The sequence below is a fragment of the Ixodes scapularis genome, unplaced genomic scaffold (genome assembly GCF_016920785.2).
Source record: "Ixodes scapularis isolate PalLabHiFi unplaced genomic scaffold, ASM1692078v2 PGA_scaffold4__175_contigs__length_147842914, whole genome shotgun sequence".
Taxonomy (NCBI): domain Eukaryota; kingdom Metazoa; phylum Arthropoda; class Arachnida; order Ixodida; family Ixodidae; genus Ixodes; species Ixodes scapularis.
The window spans coordinates 56,112,687-56,131,013 of record NW_024609879.1 but is presented as its reverse complement, the minus strand read 5'-3'; the positions used below and the strand labels follow the sequence as shown (position 1 = coordinate 56,131,013).

The 18,327-nt window shown below is 42.8% G+C and overlaps 1 protein-coding gene across 1 annotated transcript in view; it reads left to right on the top strand.

Annotated features, from left to right (window-relative positions):
* The first annotated feature begins 130 nt into the window (after nucleotides 1–130).
* LOC8026942 (TBC1 domain family member 17) overlaps nucleotides 131–18,327 on the top strand; it is a 76,951-nt gene continuing 58,754 nt past the window's right edge. Inside the window, exons 1-3 of the mRNA XM_002406729.4 lie at nucleotides 131–395; nucleotides 9,853–9,942; nucleotides 14,853–15,003. Coding sequence (XP_002406773.4) covers nucleotides 372–395; nucleotides 9,853–9,942; nucleotides 14,853–15,003 — 265 coding nt within the window. The 5' untranslated portion in view covers nucleotides 131–371. The remainder of the gene's footprint in view (nucleotides 396–9,852; nucleotides 9,943–14,852; nucleotides 15,004–18,327) is intronic.

Here is an 18,327-nt window from a genome sequence, read left to right as displayed (position 1 = left end):
TATTTTACTTTATCTCATTTGTTTCACTACTACTTGCTAAATAAACAATATATTTTGGTTGTATTAAAAACAACTTGTTAAACAAAAGTTTACTTTTGGCGTGGTTGCGATTAATTTACTTTTGTTCATCGCAGTTTCAACAAGATCTAAAGATTAGATCGATACGATAGCTCTGTATTGAGTATATAAATAATTCAAATTCAACGAGCGTGTCAACTCTTTTACTTGAAACACGTTACGGCCAAAGTCTCGAAATACTCGAAATATGACGTCTGCTGGTGCTGGGTCTGCTGCATCGTTGGTCTGCTGTGAACAGGCAGCTGTGGTTCAGCGAAAATGCGATCGCGATCGCCAACTTGAGGTGGTTAAAGATGGCGGCTGCCTCAGCTGAAAAGGTAGGAGTTATTTTGACTAATTGTCATTTAATTAATTAACGCTGTTTCTTTCATAGCACCGTCTGACAGTAACTGGTATTACTCACAGTTAACTTCTTTTTTGAGACGGCCCTGTGTTTGGCTTTACGTGTGAAATCTGGGGACTTTGAAAAAGTTTGAAGGAAGTCTTGTGCAATCTCGCAATTTGTTTTGAAAGATACACAGTTCATTCTAACCTCGTAGCTAAATGATCGAAAATCAGGTGATTCATTATGATTCATTAAAGTTCGACTTTCTATTAACATTGTCCTTTGGCCTGATGACTCGGGCGAACTCGTGTTGTAACAATAATTGTAGTTTTGCTGGCGAAACTATGCGCACGAATGAATTTTGTATGAATACTGAAGTAGCGCAGGATTTAATTTTAAATGCCCTTTTTTTATGTTTGCATGTATTTTAATTCACAGTTTTAGTTGTTTCGTTCGTTGTGTTTTAGGTTTTCAGTGTGATACTAACAGCCCTTGCTTTTTTGGTTTCGGAAATATGGCACTTAGCGTTGTAGTTGTCATTTTGTGCTTAACAGTGCATACTTCCGTAACTCGAGACTAATAACGACGTCTGAAATATGTTTTGGTCTATTAATATTATACTCTCTGGGGAGGGGAGGGGGGGGGGAGTTTATACGCACACCTTATCCCTCGAATGTCATAGGAGTGCGAACCGAAATATACATATAAAAATGCCTGTCTTGGTTCCCCCAACCCCCCGTTCATCTAGACCACCGCAGCGGTATAACAATATTTGAAACTCAAAGGCAAAACTTTTTTTTTTGTTTATTCAGTTGCCTTTTGAGTTGTCAAAGGAAGGGATGATATTGTCAAAATTAATATTTCCAATTGCACAAGACACCTGAACCAAGATAATTTGACTTCTGGGGATGGGCTATCTTTCGGTGATGTTTTTTTAAAGAAAAACAAAATTGACAAGACAAAGTTATGGATTAAGTTTTTTTTTCTTCCAGAAGTGGGCATGTCTATTAGGAATGGGGCCACCACTCCCATTTTTCTATGAATGCTTTATGCTTAGGCCTACTTTTAGTTTGTGTCTAGAAATAGTGTGTCTGCCCTTTGTGGATATCACAGAACCATTTTAAGCGAGCAGCATGTTAATCACTTGCTTCATCAATACAGGTCAAACAATGCAAGACAAATTTTTTTATTTGTCATAACACAAAAAAAAAAAATATTTTGGTTTTGCTGCACAGCTTGTTTAGAAATTTGTCTGCTATGTTACCGACTTCACAGCACACAAATAGCACACACACACACACACACTAGTATTCAGAACAAAACACAACTTACAGACTGTGCTGAACTCTCACCTCTATTTTGTATTTTGTCTTTGTTTTCCTCTACGTCTATTAAACCAGTACAAAAAATTGTCTGCAACTATCTCCTTGTGGCTAGGTAAACTAACTCTTTCTTACAAGCTGAGAGATGGAGTACTAGCACACTTGTCGTGGAGCCTAACAATATGCTCAACTTCAATGAACTTTCTGGTCATTTGGTTACCATGCCCGCTTAGGACGGTGCAACTGTGCAGACGTGCTGCATGCCCATGATTCCGGCAGTGAAGTCTCGGATATCCAGAGCTTGCATTAGCGATGCTGTCTGTCTCGGACAGCGCAGCGCACAACCTCAGTCTTGGTCTCAGATTTCCAGTAAAAGCAAAAATGTCTTTGCCGGAGCTACTGTCGTGCCGAGCTGCCGAGGCTGCATTTGACTGTGTCACCCTTAAAAGAATTTACCTGCTACTTCGACAAAAACCACCGGCTTTTTGCCTACCATCAAGAATGTGGTGACCTTTCTATGGGAGCACAGCCTATCACTTATGCCAGCAGATAAAGAAGGAGGTTATGTGCTCATGCTCCACAACCTGTCTAAAACAAAAGCCCACTCTGCCGTTGAATCCATTTTTCAATGCCAGGACGACATTTCCCTAAGTAAGATTAACAGGGGAGCAAGACAATTGTGTCATTCGCTTGGATTAAAACACGTTTGCTCGTACATAGAACGCAGCAAACTTTTAAGCCTTAAATTATTTTTTCAGTGCAAAAATTCACAAATCTGATTGCCCCCTCCGTCCAGATTATTTAAATCGACTTTATGATTGTTTAATAAAATACAAGGGTGAATCAATTCTTCTGGTTGGGGACTTTAATCTCCTCCATATCGACTGGTTGCGATTATCCAGCCCATGTGATGACGAGATTATTTTTGACATAATGTTCGCATGTGATCTTTCTCAGGTTGTTAAGGAATTTACACGTGAGCAGGGCTCGAGCCGCTCAATTCTTGACCTTATATTTGTTAGTCGTGCATTCGCTGATTATAGTGTAAGACTTGAGGAAAGCAAGTCTGATCACAAACTTGTACTATTTGATTGCTATCTTAACCGACCTTCGCCAAAGAAAAAAGTAGTTACTATGGTAAAGGATTTTTTAAAGTCTAATGACGAGAGTGTTTTGGATTATCTCGACTACTGTTTCAGCGACTTCGTTGAACATGATGTGATTTTGCTATGGGACAGGTTCGTTTCTATATGTAACTATTGCTCAGAGAACTTTATTCCTAGTCAACGTAAATGCACGGGACGAAGAAATCCTTGGATTAACCGAAATATAATTAATCTTACACGCAAAATAAAAAGGTATAAGAAGAACAGTTCCAACAAGGGAGCTGTACATCCCCTACAAGCTGAACTGGCTAGTCAAGTCAAAGAAGCAAGAGATAAATATTTTTCGTGCACCCTTTTAAACTTCATAAAACATGATCCTGCAAAGTTTTGGAACTCTCTTTCAGAAAAAGCTAAACCGGTCGACCAGCTAAAAGTTAACAATATCACAATCAATGACAAAAAACAAATCGCCGAAGAATTTAACCTATATTTTCAATCTGTGTTCTCATGTACAGATATGTACACTCCAGTTGCCACCGCTGTAGCTACACTGAACGCCGATTTTATTTCCTTTCGTGGTGTCTTTGTCATGTTATTAAATCTGAATACAAAATCGAGCAGCGGGCTTGATAAGATACCGAACGCCTTCCTCCGTAGATATGCCGAATCTATTTCACGCTTTTTAACAGTCATTTTTCGTGCTTTTTTTCGTTCAAGTGTGCTTCCGAATGACTGGCGAACAGCGCATGTAGTGCCAATTCATAAGAAGGATGATCATTCTGTTGTAAGCAATTTTCGTCCTATTTCTATCACTAGCAACTCATGCAAACTTATGGAACATATGGTTAGTAGTTATATTCGAAACTTCTTGGAAGAGAGGAGTTTGCTGACTTCTTTTCAACATGGTTTCCGGAGGGGGTGCTCCACAATTACGCAACTAGTTACCACAGTCCATGACTTTGCTGCTACCCTAGACAAGTCTGGACAGCTCGATATTATTTTTTTAGATTTTTGCAAAACATTCGATAAGGTCCCTCATGGTAAACTTATTTTTAAACTAGAGCGTCTTGGGCTACCACCAGAGATAGTTAACTGAACAGGATCCTATTTGTTCAATCGTAGCCAGTTTGTTGAAGTTGGTGGCCATTTTTCCGGTACCCTCGATGTTTCCTCTGGTGTTCCCCAGGGTAGTGTAATAGGTCCCCTGCTATTTCTGGTCTATATAAATGATATTGTATCAACTGTGAGTACTAACGTTAATATCCGCTTATTTGCAGATGATTGTGTTTTGTTTAAAACCATATCCTCTGTTGATGACCAAAAAACGCTTAATTCTTCTCTTTCTCTAGTTGACGATTGGTGTAACGAATGGGAAATGCAACTGAATTCCGCGAAGACTGTTCGCTTACGCATGACAAGGAAAATTAAACCTTTGAAATTCACATATCAAGTAAATAATGTTGCAGTAACCGAAGTAAGTGAATACAAATATCTTGGAGTAACCCTAACAAGCGATCTACGATGGTCAAAGCATATCCAAAACATCAGTTCCTCGGCTTTTCGAAAATTAGGTTTCCTACGACGCAGGTTAAAAAATGCTCCAACCTCCGTTAAAAAGTTCAAAAATAGAATATGCTAATATAATCTAGTATCCAAATACGAAAAAAGATGCATCAAAACTTGAGATGGTCCAAAGGAGAGCAGTTCGTTTTATTTATGGAATGTACAAGAGACTTGACTCCCCATCCTCCTTAATAGGAGGATGGGGAGTCAAGTACAATGAAATCTAACCTTGATCTGCCATCCCTAACATCCCGCCGCAAAATCTCTCGTCTTTGTCTCTTTCACAAACTGTTTCTTCATCCCTCCTTGCGCGCCGAACATATTTTACCCCCCCAATACATCTCATCTAGATTAGATCATGTTCATAAAGTCGGGATTCCATCGTGTAGAACTAATGCTTTTTTTCAGTCATTCTTTCCTCGCACATCAGTGGAGTGGAATGGCCTTCCCGCCCCGACAGCAACAATCAAAGATCCCCAGCAGTTCAAGAACGCCATAGCTAACATTGTATAAATAAGAGTCAATTTACTGTACTAATAACCACTGCATTTTTTAACTTTATACTTATACATTGTACCCACTCCCCTCTCTAATGCCTTTGGCCCTGAGGGTATCTGAAATAAATAAATAAATAAATAAATAGCGGCAAACAATATCACGTCCCTGGAACAGCGTAGGAAAATTGCTAGACTGAAGTTCTTGTATCTACTTTATAACAACAAGCTGTGCGTCGACTCAAGTTTATATATAACCTCCTTATCTTCCAGAGCCACTAGGAACAACCATCAGTTTTCTCTTCAACCAAAATTTGCTCGAACCAACATTTTTAAGTTTTCATATTTTCCACGCACCATATCAGATTGGAACGCCCTCCCTTACAATATATTCATAGCCCCTAATTTTAATAAAGCACTTGATGATCATCCTTTTTAGGTATTTCCATTGTGCTCTTGTGTTGTGAACCTTTTTGAACATATGTTGTACAAACTTTTTTCCCCGTTGATTGTTAGTTATGAGAGTGTTAATACTAAACATTATGAAAGCCATGTGTAATGATGGTTTACAAGTCTTTTGTACCCCACACCTGCAAGGGCCTATCAAAAGGCCTGCAGTATGTAATAAATAAATAAATAAAAATAAAATATAGCTCTGAGAGCGGAACCAGGCAAAAATCAATTACCTTATTTCTAAAAAAAACCAAATGTACTCACGATTGATGATCCTTACTTAATTAGGAACACCAATGAAATGAGGTTCTTAACTGAGCATATGACAACAACCTAAAAGGGTTTTCAATCGAAATAAGACGTCAGTTACGCACTACCCTAAAACCGTCTTTTATAATGCGTTAAAGGCAGCATAGACTCTTTTTGTGTTGTCGCCTTCCAGACTGCTTCGTGGATCTTCCAAAACAAATTCCTCGATCGAATCACTGCATATCTACAGTCCACCTTTGCCACTTAGGAAGATCAAACATACCTGCATAAAAAGAGTGTTTGCATAGGGTCATGCATAACACCGGTTCTCAGTGACCTTTATCTTGTTTACCACGACAGACTAGTGACAAGATGTTTAGGTGCCTCAAAGGTCGTAAAAGTTTTTCGTTACACAACGATTACTTGATTTATTTTTATGTCGAGAATAGCAAGCTCCCGACTACAGTGGCCAGTGTTCTTTCCACTTTAAAAATGCTGCATGTATTCCTAAGATCTAACACACAACCTTCCAGAGGAGAAATCTCTGATTCTTGGATCTACAACTATTTTTTTTAACTCGCCACGTATGCTGGTCATATGAGCCACGGGGAAAGAAGCCGCTCCTACCGTTCAACTCGGCGCACTCCAAGCTGGTCAAGAGTGGTGTCATAAAACTCTTGTCTCAAAAACTTACTTAGAGGGGTATGGAAGCGAAATTTTAGCTGCTATTTCTTTGTCTAGATGTCTCTTTTATGGCAGCAGCTCACAAGCATGAGTCTTTCATCCACAAATGCGAGAAAAGCAATTTTAAAATGAATAAAACTATTTCCCAATACCACCTGGTAGTTGGGGGGGCCCGAGCTTCGTTGGAATGGCTGACGTCGTGAGCCCATTAGTAGCAGCGCCTCGGCGCGGCGTGTCCGATGGAGGCGTCCGGGAACGAGCGGCTCTTGGCACGCGTCTCAATTCTAGCACACCATACCTCGGGTATTCCCACTTGGCGGGATTCTAACGCATTGGCGATAAAAGCTGGCGCCACCTAGTGACGACGATCATAGTTACGGTACCCTTGGCCGTTTATGGGCCTCCTCTGCCTCAACGTTTGATCTTGAAGTACTCGCCAGAATGCATCGGTTGAAACGAAAAATATAGCCATACGTTGAAAATACAAGCGTGTGATTGTCATTTGTGGATATCGTGGATCATATTTCACCTGTTTCGAAGTGTTCCGGGGATATTTCAAGTTTCGATTCTGTACCCCCTTAACAAATTATGCAGACATTCCATACAAGAAAGTAAGACAAGGTTACCTAGTTCCTTACTAACGTCAATTGCTGAGAGCCTCCCCAAAGCAAGGAAAAATGATGAACCAATTAAAATAAAAACCAGGGATAGGACAACAAGACCTGTAGTTGTACCCTGCATTCAAAAGTTCTCCCATGGTCTTAAAGGGGTAATCCGGCCGTTTTTTTGAGCTACCCGAACAAATTGCATTTTCTGAGTTCCTGGACTTTAGACTTCATGGTATGCTGTTTATTGTCTCGAAATGTAAGATAGCTATTGAGAAAATCCTAAACGACGATGATGCCGTAATCAGCATTAAAATTTCCGTGCGCCCTCCAGTGGTGTGGCGTCGCAAATGGTTAAGACCTTCGGGTCACGCAGGTCCTTAAAATAGTATGTCCAGCATTTTGTTCCTGCTTCTCGGTGAATGAGCTTCCAAGCAATCTTTTCCCGCCATCAAACGTCTTTAAATCAGTTGGAACTGTGGTTTACTGGTTTAATGGGCTCTCAATTTGAGAAACACGATAAAAACAAAGTTGAATAACCCTAAAAAAATTTTTTGTTTTATACAGTAGTTTGGGAATTGGTACAGCCATGTTTACTGATGTGGTGATTCAGTTGTGAGGCAAATCAGCGACCATAAAAAATCGCTGGAGTACCCCTTTAAGAAAGTATCCAGTAGGGTCAACGTTGAAGTGGTCTTCACGGCTCCGTACAAGCTCTCCAGCTTTTGCAAAAAAAATTAGCACCCCTTTGCGCATATATCTGTGAGCTAGACCAAAAAGCACCACACTTGCTTTGTTCAGTGCACAGAAGTGGTATAGACGCCATTTCCCTTTCCTGTAGAAAACGATACATCAGGCGGACTGGATGGTGTCTTAATAATTGACTCAACGAACACAACAACATCCCCGATGCAAGCTCTGGACATTTAGGACTTCACTGCCGGAATTGCGGGTGTGCGGCGCGTCTATGTAATTGCACCGTCTTAAGCAGGCATAGTAACCAAATGACCAAGGAGATTATTGAAGTCAGACATATCATTAGGCTTGATGATAAGTGTGTTAGTACTCTGTCTCTCACCTTGTCCGAAAACGTTAGTTTACCTGGCTACAAGGAGATAATTGCAGATAATTTTGTGTCTCGGATTATTAGACGTAGAGGAAAACAAAGACGAAATACAAAATAGAGTTGCGAGTTCAGCGCAGTGTGCATGATGCGTTTTGTCTTAGAATACTAGTGCGTGTGCTATTTGTGCACTGTGAAGTTGATAACATGCTCGACCAATTTGCCCAGGCTGCAGTTTTGTCTGCTATGTTTGATTCACAGACCTAGATGCTAAGCATGTTTTACGCGTAGTGCATAGTGCAGCCAGACCAGCGAAGTCGGACTCCACTATGCATCGGAAATCACTGGTGCCTGAGTCCCACTGGAGCAACAAACGAAAATAATTGACACCGACAAGCCTTAGGCATGCGCAGCATACATGCGAAGCTACCTTTGGCAGTCCTGCAATCACTTGTGCTTACTTCACGAGCATTGAGCGAGTGAAGTCCTGCTAAGGGTACCCACATACCTTTGGCACGTGACAAAGGCTTGTTGGCATTGGTTGTTTTTGTTAGTGGCTCTAGCAGGATTAGGGCATGAAGGAGCGTTTGGCACGCTTGCAGACCACTTTGGCGGTCAGTCAATTAAAATGCGATTTGTGTGCTTCTGAAGTGGTTTCCGCGTGCACCTCGAACTTGAGCAGTTATCTTCAATTTTTATTGGGTGGCTTGTCCAGTATTTGGCGGCTGCTGCTGCGGCCATTCAGCTCGGAGTGCAGACATTGTTACCGCTCAACAAGTTCACTCTGTTCATTCGTGTTGCAGTGCAGATTTCAATTTTCTTTCTATTTATTCACAAATATTGGTCACCCCTGACAGAAGGGGGCTTGATAGCTCGATCACACGAAATATAAAAGTTCACAAAAATATTCAATAGAATGTAAAAAATGATCGAAACTATACCACCCAACAGGTCTACCATTAATGTATAATAAGAAAATAATAATAAAAAAAAGCTGATTGATACATTCTACACTCCTCTAACGCAAAAAATAAATCGGAACACTTGAGCATTCATTATCACATTTGTGACTGGAACAAGAAAAAAAACGCATCTAGCAGGCTATACTCAATATCCTGGAGAAGGTTATTTCGATCACTGATTGTTTGGAAGAAAAAGGTGAATACATGTTTGCGTCAGCATTACATTTCGGGAGCTTAAGTTGGTGCTTGTGATTTCATCTTAGTTGTTTTGAGTTGTGAGAATTTGGTGTACGGTGGGATCCGACATTGTGCAGTTTCCACCATTAAGAAAAACCCACTCGGAGCGCGTGGCCGAGACGGCGGCTGGTCAGGGTGCACTGTATGCACTATCGACAGTTTCGTATCACTCTCACGGGAGCGCAACTCAGTGAGAAGGCCAAACTGAATCCGCACGTTACAATGAACTGCCCTCCCTTCCCGGGGGATTGGTGGCCGAGTGGGCTAAAGCGCACACCCAGCTCGGAGCATGTGGAGCGAAAGCTCGCGCTGCAGAACCCGGGGATCCTGGGTTCAAGCCCCACCTTTGCCTGTTTTGATCTGGATGAGCATCGTACAGGTGTGCGGTCGTGTATCCCTACTGCGTGAGCACGTTAAAGACCCCAGGTTAGCAGTCGTACTGCACTGGCAAAAATATAGTATCGCCTCATCCTGGCAGAATGACCTTACGCTGTATAAATCTCTAAACGTCCAATTTGACTCTTTTGCCCTCTCTTCCTTCGGATCAACGTGGAATGGCCTAAAGGTGCGAGCGGTCTCCGCACCAGCCGTGGTCTCAGCCACACGCTTCGAGCGGGTCTTTTATATTGGTGGAAACTGTGCAAGTGATGGAAAATCGTAAAGAAAACATTTCTCAGTCCAGTCTTTTGACCCTGCCCTGTTTGCTTTCAGGTGTTGTACACGCAAGACTCCGTCTCGGTTCGTTTCCCGGGTCCCCGTGGAGAGGAAGCTGTCAGCGGGAAACTGGAAATCTCGAGAGAGGTGATTCTCTGCCCTTCCCGCGGATGTTTTCATCACATTTTAACAACTATACAGATGGCCAGGGATGGGCAAAATACATGCAAATATGTATCAAAATACAAATACAAAATACTTCGTCAAAAATGTATTTAATTACAAATCTAATTACATTTCCAAAAAAGCATTTAATTACAAGATACAAATACAACCAGATGTATTTGGTCTCCTCCAAATGCTTTTCCAAATACATTCCTCAAAATTTGCGTCAGCGACTTCAGGGCACCTGCAACGGGTTTCTGGGTATCTCATTTTAATTTTGCATCGCACACTCGGGAGTTAGTGTGCAAGGCTCTAGTAACGTAATAGAAATATAATCACACAAAAAATGTAATCAGCTTGGACGTAATAGGTGAAAAAAGTACAAAGCTTCAAGCAGTTTTTTTTTTTTTTTTGTCGATTACATTTTGGTATAGACTAACAAAGAACCGAGACGACCAAGACGCGCAGCACTAGCTAGAGAATTTTTTATTGTGGCAACTCGCACCAGTTACGAAAATCTGGACGACCCGTGCATTTAGAATGTTCCAGGCAAAAATATGGATGGAAATCAGGCTGGAAAGCATCGCAAGTTGTCACAGGCACTTATTTAGCCAGTCTGCCTGTGAACGTTGATTTCGTCACTATTCTTGCCCTGGACTAGCACCGTAATCACAAAGTCACTAAACGTTTGTGCTTGATTGAGAGCCACTGCATTCGGTGCAGAACATAGTTTTCTTCCTGCTCTACACAGTGACAATAAATTTGAGGGATGTATTTTCGCCCACAAAATTGTATTTCATTACAATTGTATTTGAAATACCCACGTTTTAGTATTTAAATGCACATGTCAAATGCATTATCCAATTTGTAATTAAATACAAATGCAAAATACACGAAAGTATCTGAAATGCATATTTCAAATACTTGTATTTGAAATACCGCCCATCCCTGCAGATGGCCAATCCTGGAGCAGTGTGAATTTTATTGCACCCCAAGTTTTTAGGGATAACTTTAGAAAGTGACTCAATATCTAGAAAGGCAGTTGGTAATTGATCATCATTGGGGTTCCCTGTTTCTGGTGAGTATTGATGAACCCTGAAAACGAACCCCGAAGCAAGTTTTATTGAAATCAAGGTGGAGGAGGGGGGGGGGGGTTGAATTGCAAAAAATTAGAAATGGGGGCTGCCCTTGAATAAGAAAAGCCCATCAAGCTACGTGGGAAACTTACTTATACTTCGCTAAATACACAAGCTACTGGCTCGTTTCCAGTACTCAGCACATGTGAATGTTTCCTAGAGCTTAGAAGACCCTACAGGCATGTCCCGTTTTCTTCTACATAATCCCCAATAAACACCAAATTTTTGTCCGACATAAAAAAATACTGACTATATAAAAAAAATACCCCCCCAAAACGAAAAAAAAAAAAAAAAAAAAAAAAAGCTTCAAGTTGGAAGACAGAAAAACCCCAAAATACCGAGCCCTTATCATCGGGTGTTAAACCCGAAACTGAGCTAAGAAACAAAAAAAGAACAAGGTACTTTTGAGTTGGAAAGGACACAGAGGAGAATGTCTCAGACTCCTGGAGTTCAAGAGCTCTTGCATCTTTTTCTTCAGAAACAATTTTTGTTTTTTTTCTTGTCAGAGTTTTGAGTTTTACAGGTTAAAATTCTTCAGTTGCTTGAGGGGTCGTCATATGTGTCGTGTCGATACTAGGGATGTCCCAAACCTGCCGGGGTCCGAGATCAACCACGTTCGACTTTTCAAACTACGCAGAGTTTGCCTGAAGTTCGACTGTTACACGCAACACGCGCGGATATCGAAAACGAGTTGACACCATTTGGCAGGCGGCAGGTGCAGGATTTATCCTGTGTATTATTTTACGTGGACAAGCTAAATCATTAGAAGTTTGTTTTCTTTTATATTGTATGAAATATGGAACAAACTACTATGCTGTAAACAACTTTATTTTCACATGGGGCGATATACTTGTGAGACCAAATTTTCGCAACGTTTTTCGAGTTGCAGAATTCGCAAAAATTAAAATTAGTAACTCTTTCACTGTAAATTACTTCTTCACAGAAATGTAAAATATTTCTGGGGAAGTCTGGCAATACTCTTCAAGTGTACCTTGTTTTCATTCCCCCAGCGGACACGATGGGATATGTTGCCCTAGCAGTATCAAAGCTAAAGTAATAAAGCAGGCTAGCTCTCTGGCCGCCGCCATTTTGCGAATCGAGCGACCCCTATCAGCCAGAAATTTCTGCCACCTGCCTGAGCTGTGGAAACCCGGTGAGCGCGACTCCCCAACTGCATTGTGCATTCGGAGTTTGCCGGCTTTTCTTGGGAGTTTTTACTTTATTTGACTGTTTAGGATGCTTACCCTTTGTGTGTTATCTTCCACTGCGAGAACCAGGGAATACCAGGGCTCGCAGCCTGCTCGGCCTTCGCAGGAAACGAGCGACCGTCGAGCAGCCCGCAATGTGGGCAGTTCGACGCTCTTGGAGGTTTATTTCCGTTGAGATAATCTCGGAACGTAGCCTTCCCGGCCATGTTCCTGAAATAATCCTCCAAGAGGAATAATCCTCTTGGAGGATTATTCCTGTTGAGATAACCCGGAACGTAGCCTTCCCGGCTATGTTCCGGGTCTTCGAGAAAAATAGCTGATAGGGTCGGGTCCGAGGTGTGGGGACGGAATAGACACGTTCGATTATTTGTTTTTGAAATTGTGCAAAAAACCAGCTCTCTTCTACATGTGCCCCAAAACACGCCTGGTTCCGTCCGATCGTCTTGAAGTGACTATCGTCGACACTGTATATTGGATATGCTGTGTTATTTGAGACATTTCTCAAACCCTGTTCGGATAACGCGGCACCGTGGCGTACGTACAATATGTGTCGTTCGATTGATGAGACTTGTTGAATTTCATGTTGTGGGCGGGGAATATCCATGCAGTCTACATATCCTGTGTGGTCAAATTTTTTCAACAATTAAGACCTTTGTAGATTGACACGGCAGAGTGTATGATGCCGTAAAAAGATCAGCATAAAATGGAACAAACATTCCAGTTGCATTTGTTCTGTCACGCATAGACTCACCAAAACAGCTTTCATTTCTTTGTTTTGTTCCCAAAAATAGTACAGTGTATTCTTAAAATCCCGAGAAATTTTATTCGCCATAGAACGCACAATAAAAAAATAGAACGCAGCAATGTAGCCTCCACCAGCGTTCGGAAGTGCGCCCAAGCAGGCTGCCACAGCCCACTGACTAGAAAACCCACAGCCCAGCGCAGTCGGGCAACACTGATGTACCCTCTCAAAACCAGGGACGCGCGCTGTAAATCGCTTCGTTCGAGACTGCCGCTAGAAAGGTCTATACTGGGCAGTTTTTCTGAGACAGAAAAGATTCATACATAGACACTAGAAATAAAGAAAGTATTTCTGCAGAATACCATTATCGACTGCAACGGACGTCGGCTTCACTAGTACAAACAATTAGTGGCTTAACCTTTGCTAACAAACTTTTTCACTTTTCTTTTTTTTACATGGCACATTTCCGTTGGGAGATTCGCAGCCCATTGTTAATGTAAACCAAAAGAATAGCTGGACTAAAAAAGAAACACTTCTGGTTTTGACGTGGCAAATTTCAATACCTTCGTAACTACCGAAATTCGCCACGTCATAACTTGAGCAATAATTTTTGCAATTACTTTGCAAAGCAATTACTTCACATTTACTTTGCTTTCACAACTACCCAACTTCTAAGTGTTGATGCGACAGTATTTTTCTGCTCTGAGACGCATTTACTCATTTCCTGTCCGATTGTCGAGGATTCCTTATGCACATTTTACATTTGTCCCCTTTTTGTACCCCCGTTTCACCGATAGCACGATACGAGAAGTGGAGTTTTAGTATGACACGTGGCGTCAATGTATTTGTGCCACGTGGTCGAGGCTGGTGTTGTTTCCGCCGTGCTCCACAATTGTGTGACACTGCAGCACCGTGGAAAGTATGCTAATCTTGACAATGTGAGACAAAAAAACCATTGGCACCTAGTACAGTCAGTTTTTTTACTTCGCATCATCACCAAGATTGGTAGCATTACTTTTTTGTTTTTTTATCACGTCGATGTGAAGTAAATCCAATTCATATTTGACCACAATTAATGGAAGCTTAAAATTGTGATTCTTCCTGAAATGAACGACAGGAGCCACGAGTTCAGTGTGCATATAGCAACCGCATTATTTTTGTGCTTGTCCATCCCGATAATGGAGGGCACTTGTTTTATGTGCCTCTCTGCTGTGGCCTGGACGGTTACTCAGCCGTGCATCTGCGGTCGGTGATCTGCCGCAGTCTCGGTGCTTTCCGAGCTCCAAGAGTTGACCGAAGCGCAATGATGGACGCTCAGTGTATTTTTGCCTGTAAGTTACAGTGATGATGCACGCTCAGTGTATTTTGCCTGTCAGTTACAGTGACCTACAGGGCAAAGCTCCAGCGAGAGCAAAATGATTAACGAGTTGTCGTAATTGTAATACGGGCTCTACATTCACTCAGTCTATAAAGCAGTTACTGTAAGTGACTTCGTTTTTTTGGGCCCGGTATTTCACAAATTTTTTTCGAAAAGCAAGTTTTTAGAATGTTTTGCGGTCGCGAAATTTTGCCATTTAGTGAAAGGGGCAGTGGATGCTCCCCCGGTATTTTATGGTAGTTACAAGTACAAATTAGCCGGAAAAGTAATTACAGCCATTCATTTACTGTAATTGAATTACTGCCCTAGTGTGGAGCTTACGCTACAAATGCGACGCTTGTAAAAAGTGTGTCATTCCTGCCGCGTCTGTCAGTCGAGAGAGTGAGGCGAACGTGCTTCTGAATCGGGCATGGACGCTTTCTCCGCAGCCCCATGGGTTCGTGGTGTCGTGGGTGCCTTACCCTCCCTCCCCCGCCAAGCCCCAGTGCCCGGACGACCCGGACGACCTCTGGGAGGACCTGTCTGCCGACAGCACGGTCACCTACCACCCGTCCCGCAAAGGCAGCGCAAAATCTCTGCGTGAGGGAACAACTTCGCCTTTCGTAAACTGCAACAACCGCCAGAGTCGAACGTACGCGAAGAATGAGGCAGAAACGTTTGACTAAACTGTCGTGCGCAGAATTGAATTTTATCAGGAACGTGGTGGACGCCAATTCCGGTCCTGGCCTTGCCGGCACGTGGCCCCGTGCTGGTGTCGCCACATCCTCTTTTTCTCCCATTTTTATTTTTTTTTAGAAGCTTGTGAAGTTAGCAAAAACATCTTGAAGTGTCCCTTCTGCTTCTTTCTTTTTCCATTTTTTTTTTGTGTGTGTGGTTGGCATAGTTTGTGGTGGAAGTGTTCGGCAGTTGGTCGTTCACTTTCTTTCGAGGCCAAATCAAAGATAGCTTCTGTGAGAATGCAATTGTGCATTAATAAACACCGCCATGTACCGGCCACGACATCGAATTGATTTACGGACCGACTGGGAAAGGCAGTAGCCATGACGAGTTACTCGGCGTCAGCGCGATGCGTGCCTTGCCTCAATTGCGGACTATACTAGCACATTGCTGAGGGATGGCGGCTGGTGGTAACAAAGTCGACGTCTTGTATTGGGCAGGAGATCGAACTATAGGGGGCGCTCTGACCCGTTTGTTTTCCCCACGCTCGGTGTTTACTCAACACAAGGCCTGTGCACATGCCAACAGGCCTTATGGGCATGGCCATGTCATCTTCTACAATAGAGCGCTGGGCACAGTTTAATGTAAAAAATACTAACAATCGACGAAGCGACGTTGAGTGCCGGATCTATCCTCAGAGAATGCGAGCTTGACCCACTTCGGCTTTTGTGCTGAGCTGGGATCGTGCATGCTGCATCGTTCGTGCAGGCCGTTGTTGAAACAAAGAAGCCCCTCCTCCCCCTCGCCGGAGAACACGAACTCCAGCCGAACGCTGACGCCGCGTTCGGTTATGTCGGCCGAGCGCCGAGTCATTGTATTTGTTGTCCCCATCCGTGTAGTTGATAAGTTAACCGCTTGGGGCGTCACGGTCTGTCCTCCTCCCCAATAGGAGGTATTGGAAGTGATTGTGCTAAGCGACGTGTTTGCTGGTCTCACGGATCACATCCAATCTCTACCTATATGTCATTGTACATAATGTGTACATAGATAACCATGTATCCTAAGGGAAAATTTAAGCGCAGAAAATGCAATTCTATAGAAAAACAATAGGACAAAACATTTTCACAAATTTGTGTTCTAAAATTTTTAGTTTTCATCATGAAGGAGTGAGTTTATTACAGATTATGAACACCTTAACTTGTTTCTCAATCCAGGACACCCCTGGATGAAGTCTTTACACTTTGAACACATCAGAGGGTACATATCCTCATACATTTCCTGCCAAAAAGTAAAAATGAAAGAAATGCATTCCATGCTTCAACCTTGGGTTTCTCTAAGTTTTATCAGTATCAGGCACACTAACATCACCTCTAGCATAGGTAGCACCTTCCTCCTTGAGACTTTGTAGTTCCCCTGGCAAAAGCTATAAGCTTGCATCATTTTTGCGCAAACTAACTTTGGTCGCAGGCATTCCTTGACATCTAAACTGTCAAGAACTAAAGGAAATGATAATAAAGAAGAGCACCAAAGTAGCAATATGATCTCATGTGGAAGATACCGTCAGAAGGGTGCTGCTGAGTGTAGCACAATATCATGTCACCGGGCAGGACCAACCATCAGATCTGTTTCGGGTCCCAATCGATAAGATTGCTCATATCAGTTTTTCTGCATTTTTTTCTTTTGGGATGTGTGGACTTCACCTAGCCACTGATACCCTTACACTTGGGAGGCTTCTACAGGCTAAATCTAGAGTAAGTGGCACTTCCAATGAGGGTGAGTTGTTCGGCTATGTTAAAGGTAACTCCAGTCAAAAGTCGAGCCAAAATGACTGATATTGATTCACAGAGACAAATACGAGCAACGCCAAAATATTGCAATAATGGAAAACCGCGATCCACTCTAAAACCAATATTAAAAATGCTACCACCAACCAGCTTCTCAGCGGGCATTCAGTGGGTTGGCTGTCTGTCAAGCAGCCTTGTGCCTCGGCATCATGTTCCTGCTCAAGGAGTTTACCTGTTCGTACTGCCACTTCTTTCGCCATGCTTTTCTGGTTCATTTTCAGCCGTCCTAGTGGACGATTTTTCCTTGATACATCATGTCTTAGTAACCGTCCATTGTATGTGATCCTCGGCGATTGCACACAAAGATTATCGACTCCCTGCTCCCTCAAGCGTGCTGTGGTGCCGAAGTTCAAGGAGCCCAAGGTACTGGCATCATTGTGGAATGCCGAGCACTGCTTGCTGTGCTGAGGGTTGTGAAAACAACCCGCCGTGCAACCTGGACGCGGGTGAGGAGCAGTGACGTCACACAGCACACCGGAGCCGCCGGCGCACAGCTGACGCGCCGGAGCCGCCGTCGCGCCCGCCTTGCCGGTCTGCGCATTCCAGAGGAGTGACGTCATAGCCGCAACAGACGCACTGGCGCCACCGCGTGCCCAGCTGTGCGCCTCCGTTGCGCAGCAGCCAAGTCTGACGCTGCACCGGAGCCGCTTGGTAGAGCCTCTCATTTTGTGCGCATAAGCTCATGCTACGTATATCCTGGCATAGCTGAGCAAAGCCACCGCGATTTGTTTTCTTGGATGATAAGGGGGGGGCTCATCCTGAGCCTGTGTTACAGATGCCGCCGTCAATTATTGCACCCAGTGAATACGACCTATTTGTTGCAGCAAACTCGATTTTCAGCTGGCAGTGTTTATTAATATTTGCTACAGATGTAATCTGCAAAGCAGTAAAACAGCCATAGCATCTTACCTGACTGTTTGGAACTGCTCTTGTGACTAGATCCTTGGTCAGTCGTTTGTTTTCGAGTACGGCAGTACAAACTTTGCGTCGCACGATGGCTGAATGGATGGATGTTAGTGGCTATACCCTTCGTAAAGGCGGTAGCTTGCGTCACCTAGCCCAAGTTTAAAAAGACAAACGTACGATTCCTCCCGCCCTTGTAAGCCAATTTTCTCCCCATAACTTTGTGAGCAGGTTATCACCAGGGTTGCCATCTTCTCGAGCCAGGAGTTTCAGTTTCGCCGTAGACCTCCGAAACAAAACTTTTAGATAAGGTATCTACTACAAAACTACACAAGGCATTGATTGAAAAATAAATTGTACCTCATAATTCAGGAGCACCTCCTGCTCTCAAAACAGTCGCAACCTTAAAGTAAATACCAGAGTTACCTTTTAAAGAGGCACTGACACATCACAATCATTTTTTTAAATTTTATTATCCGAAACGATTGAAAACGATGCC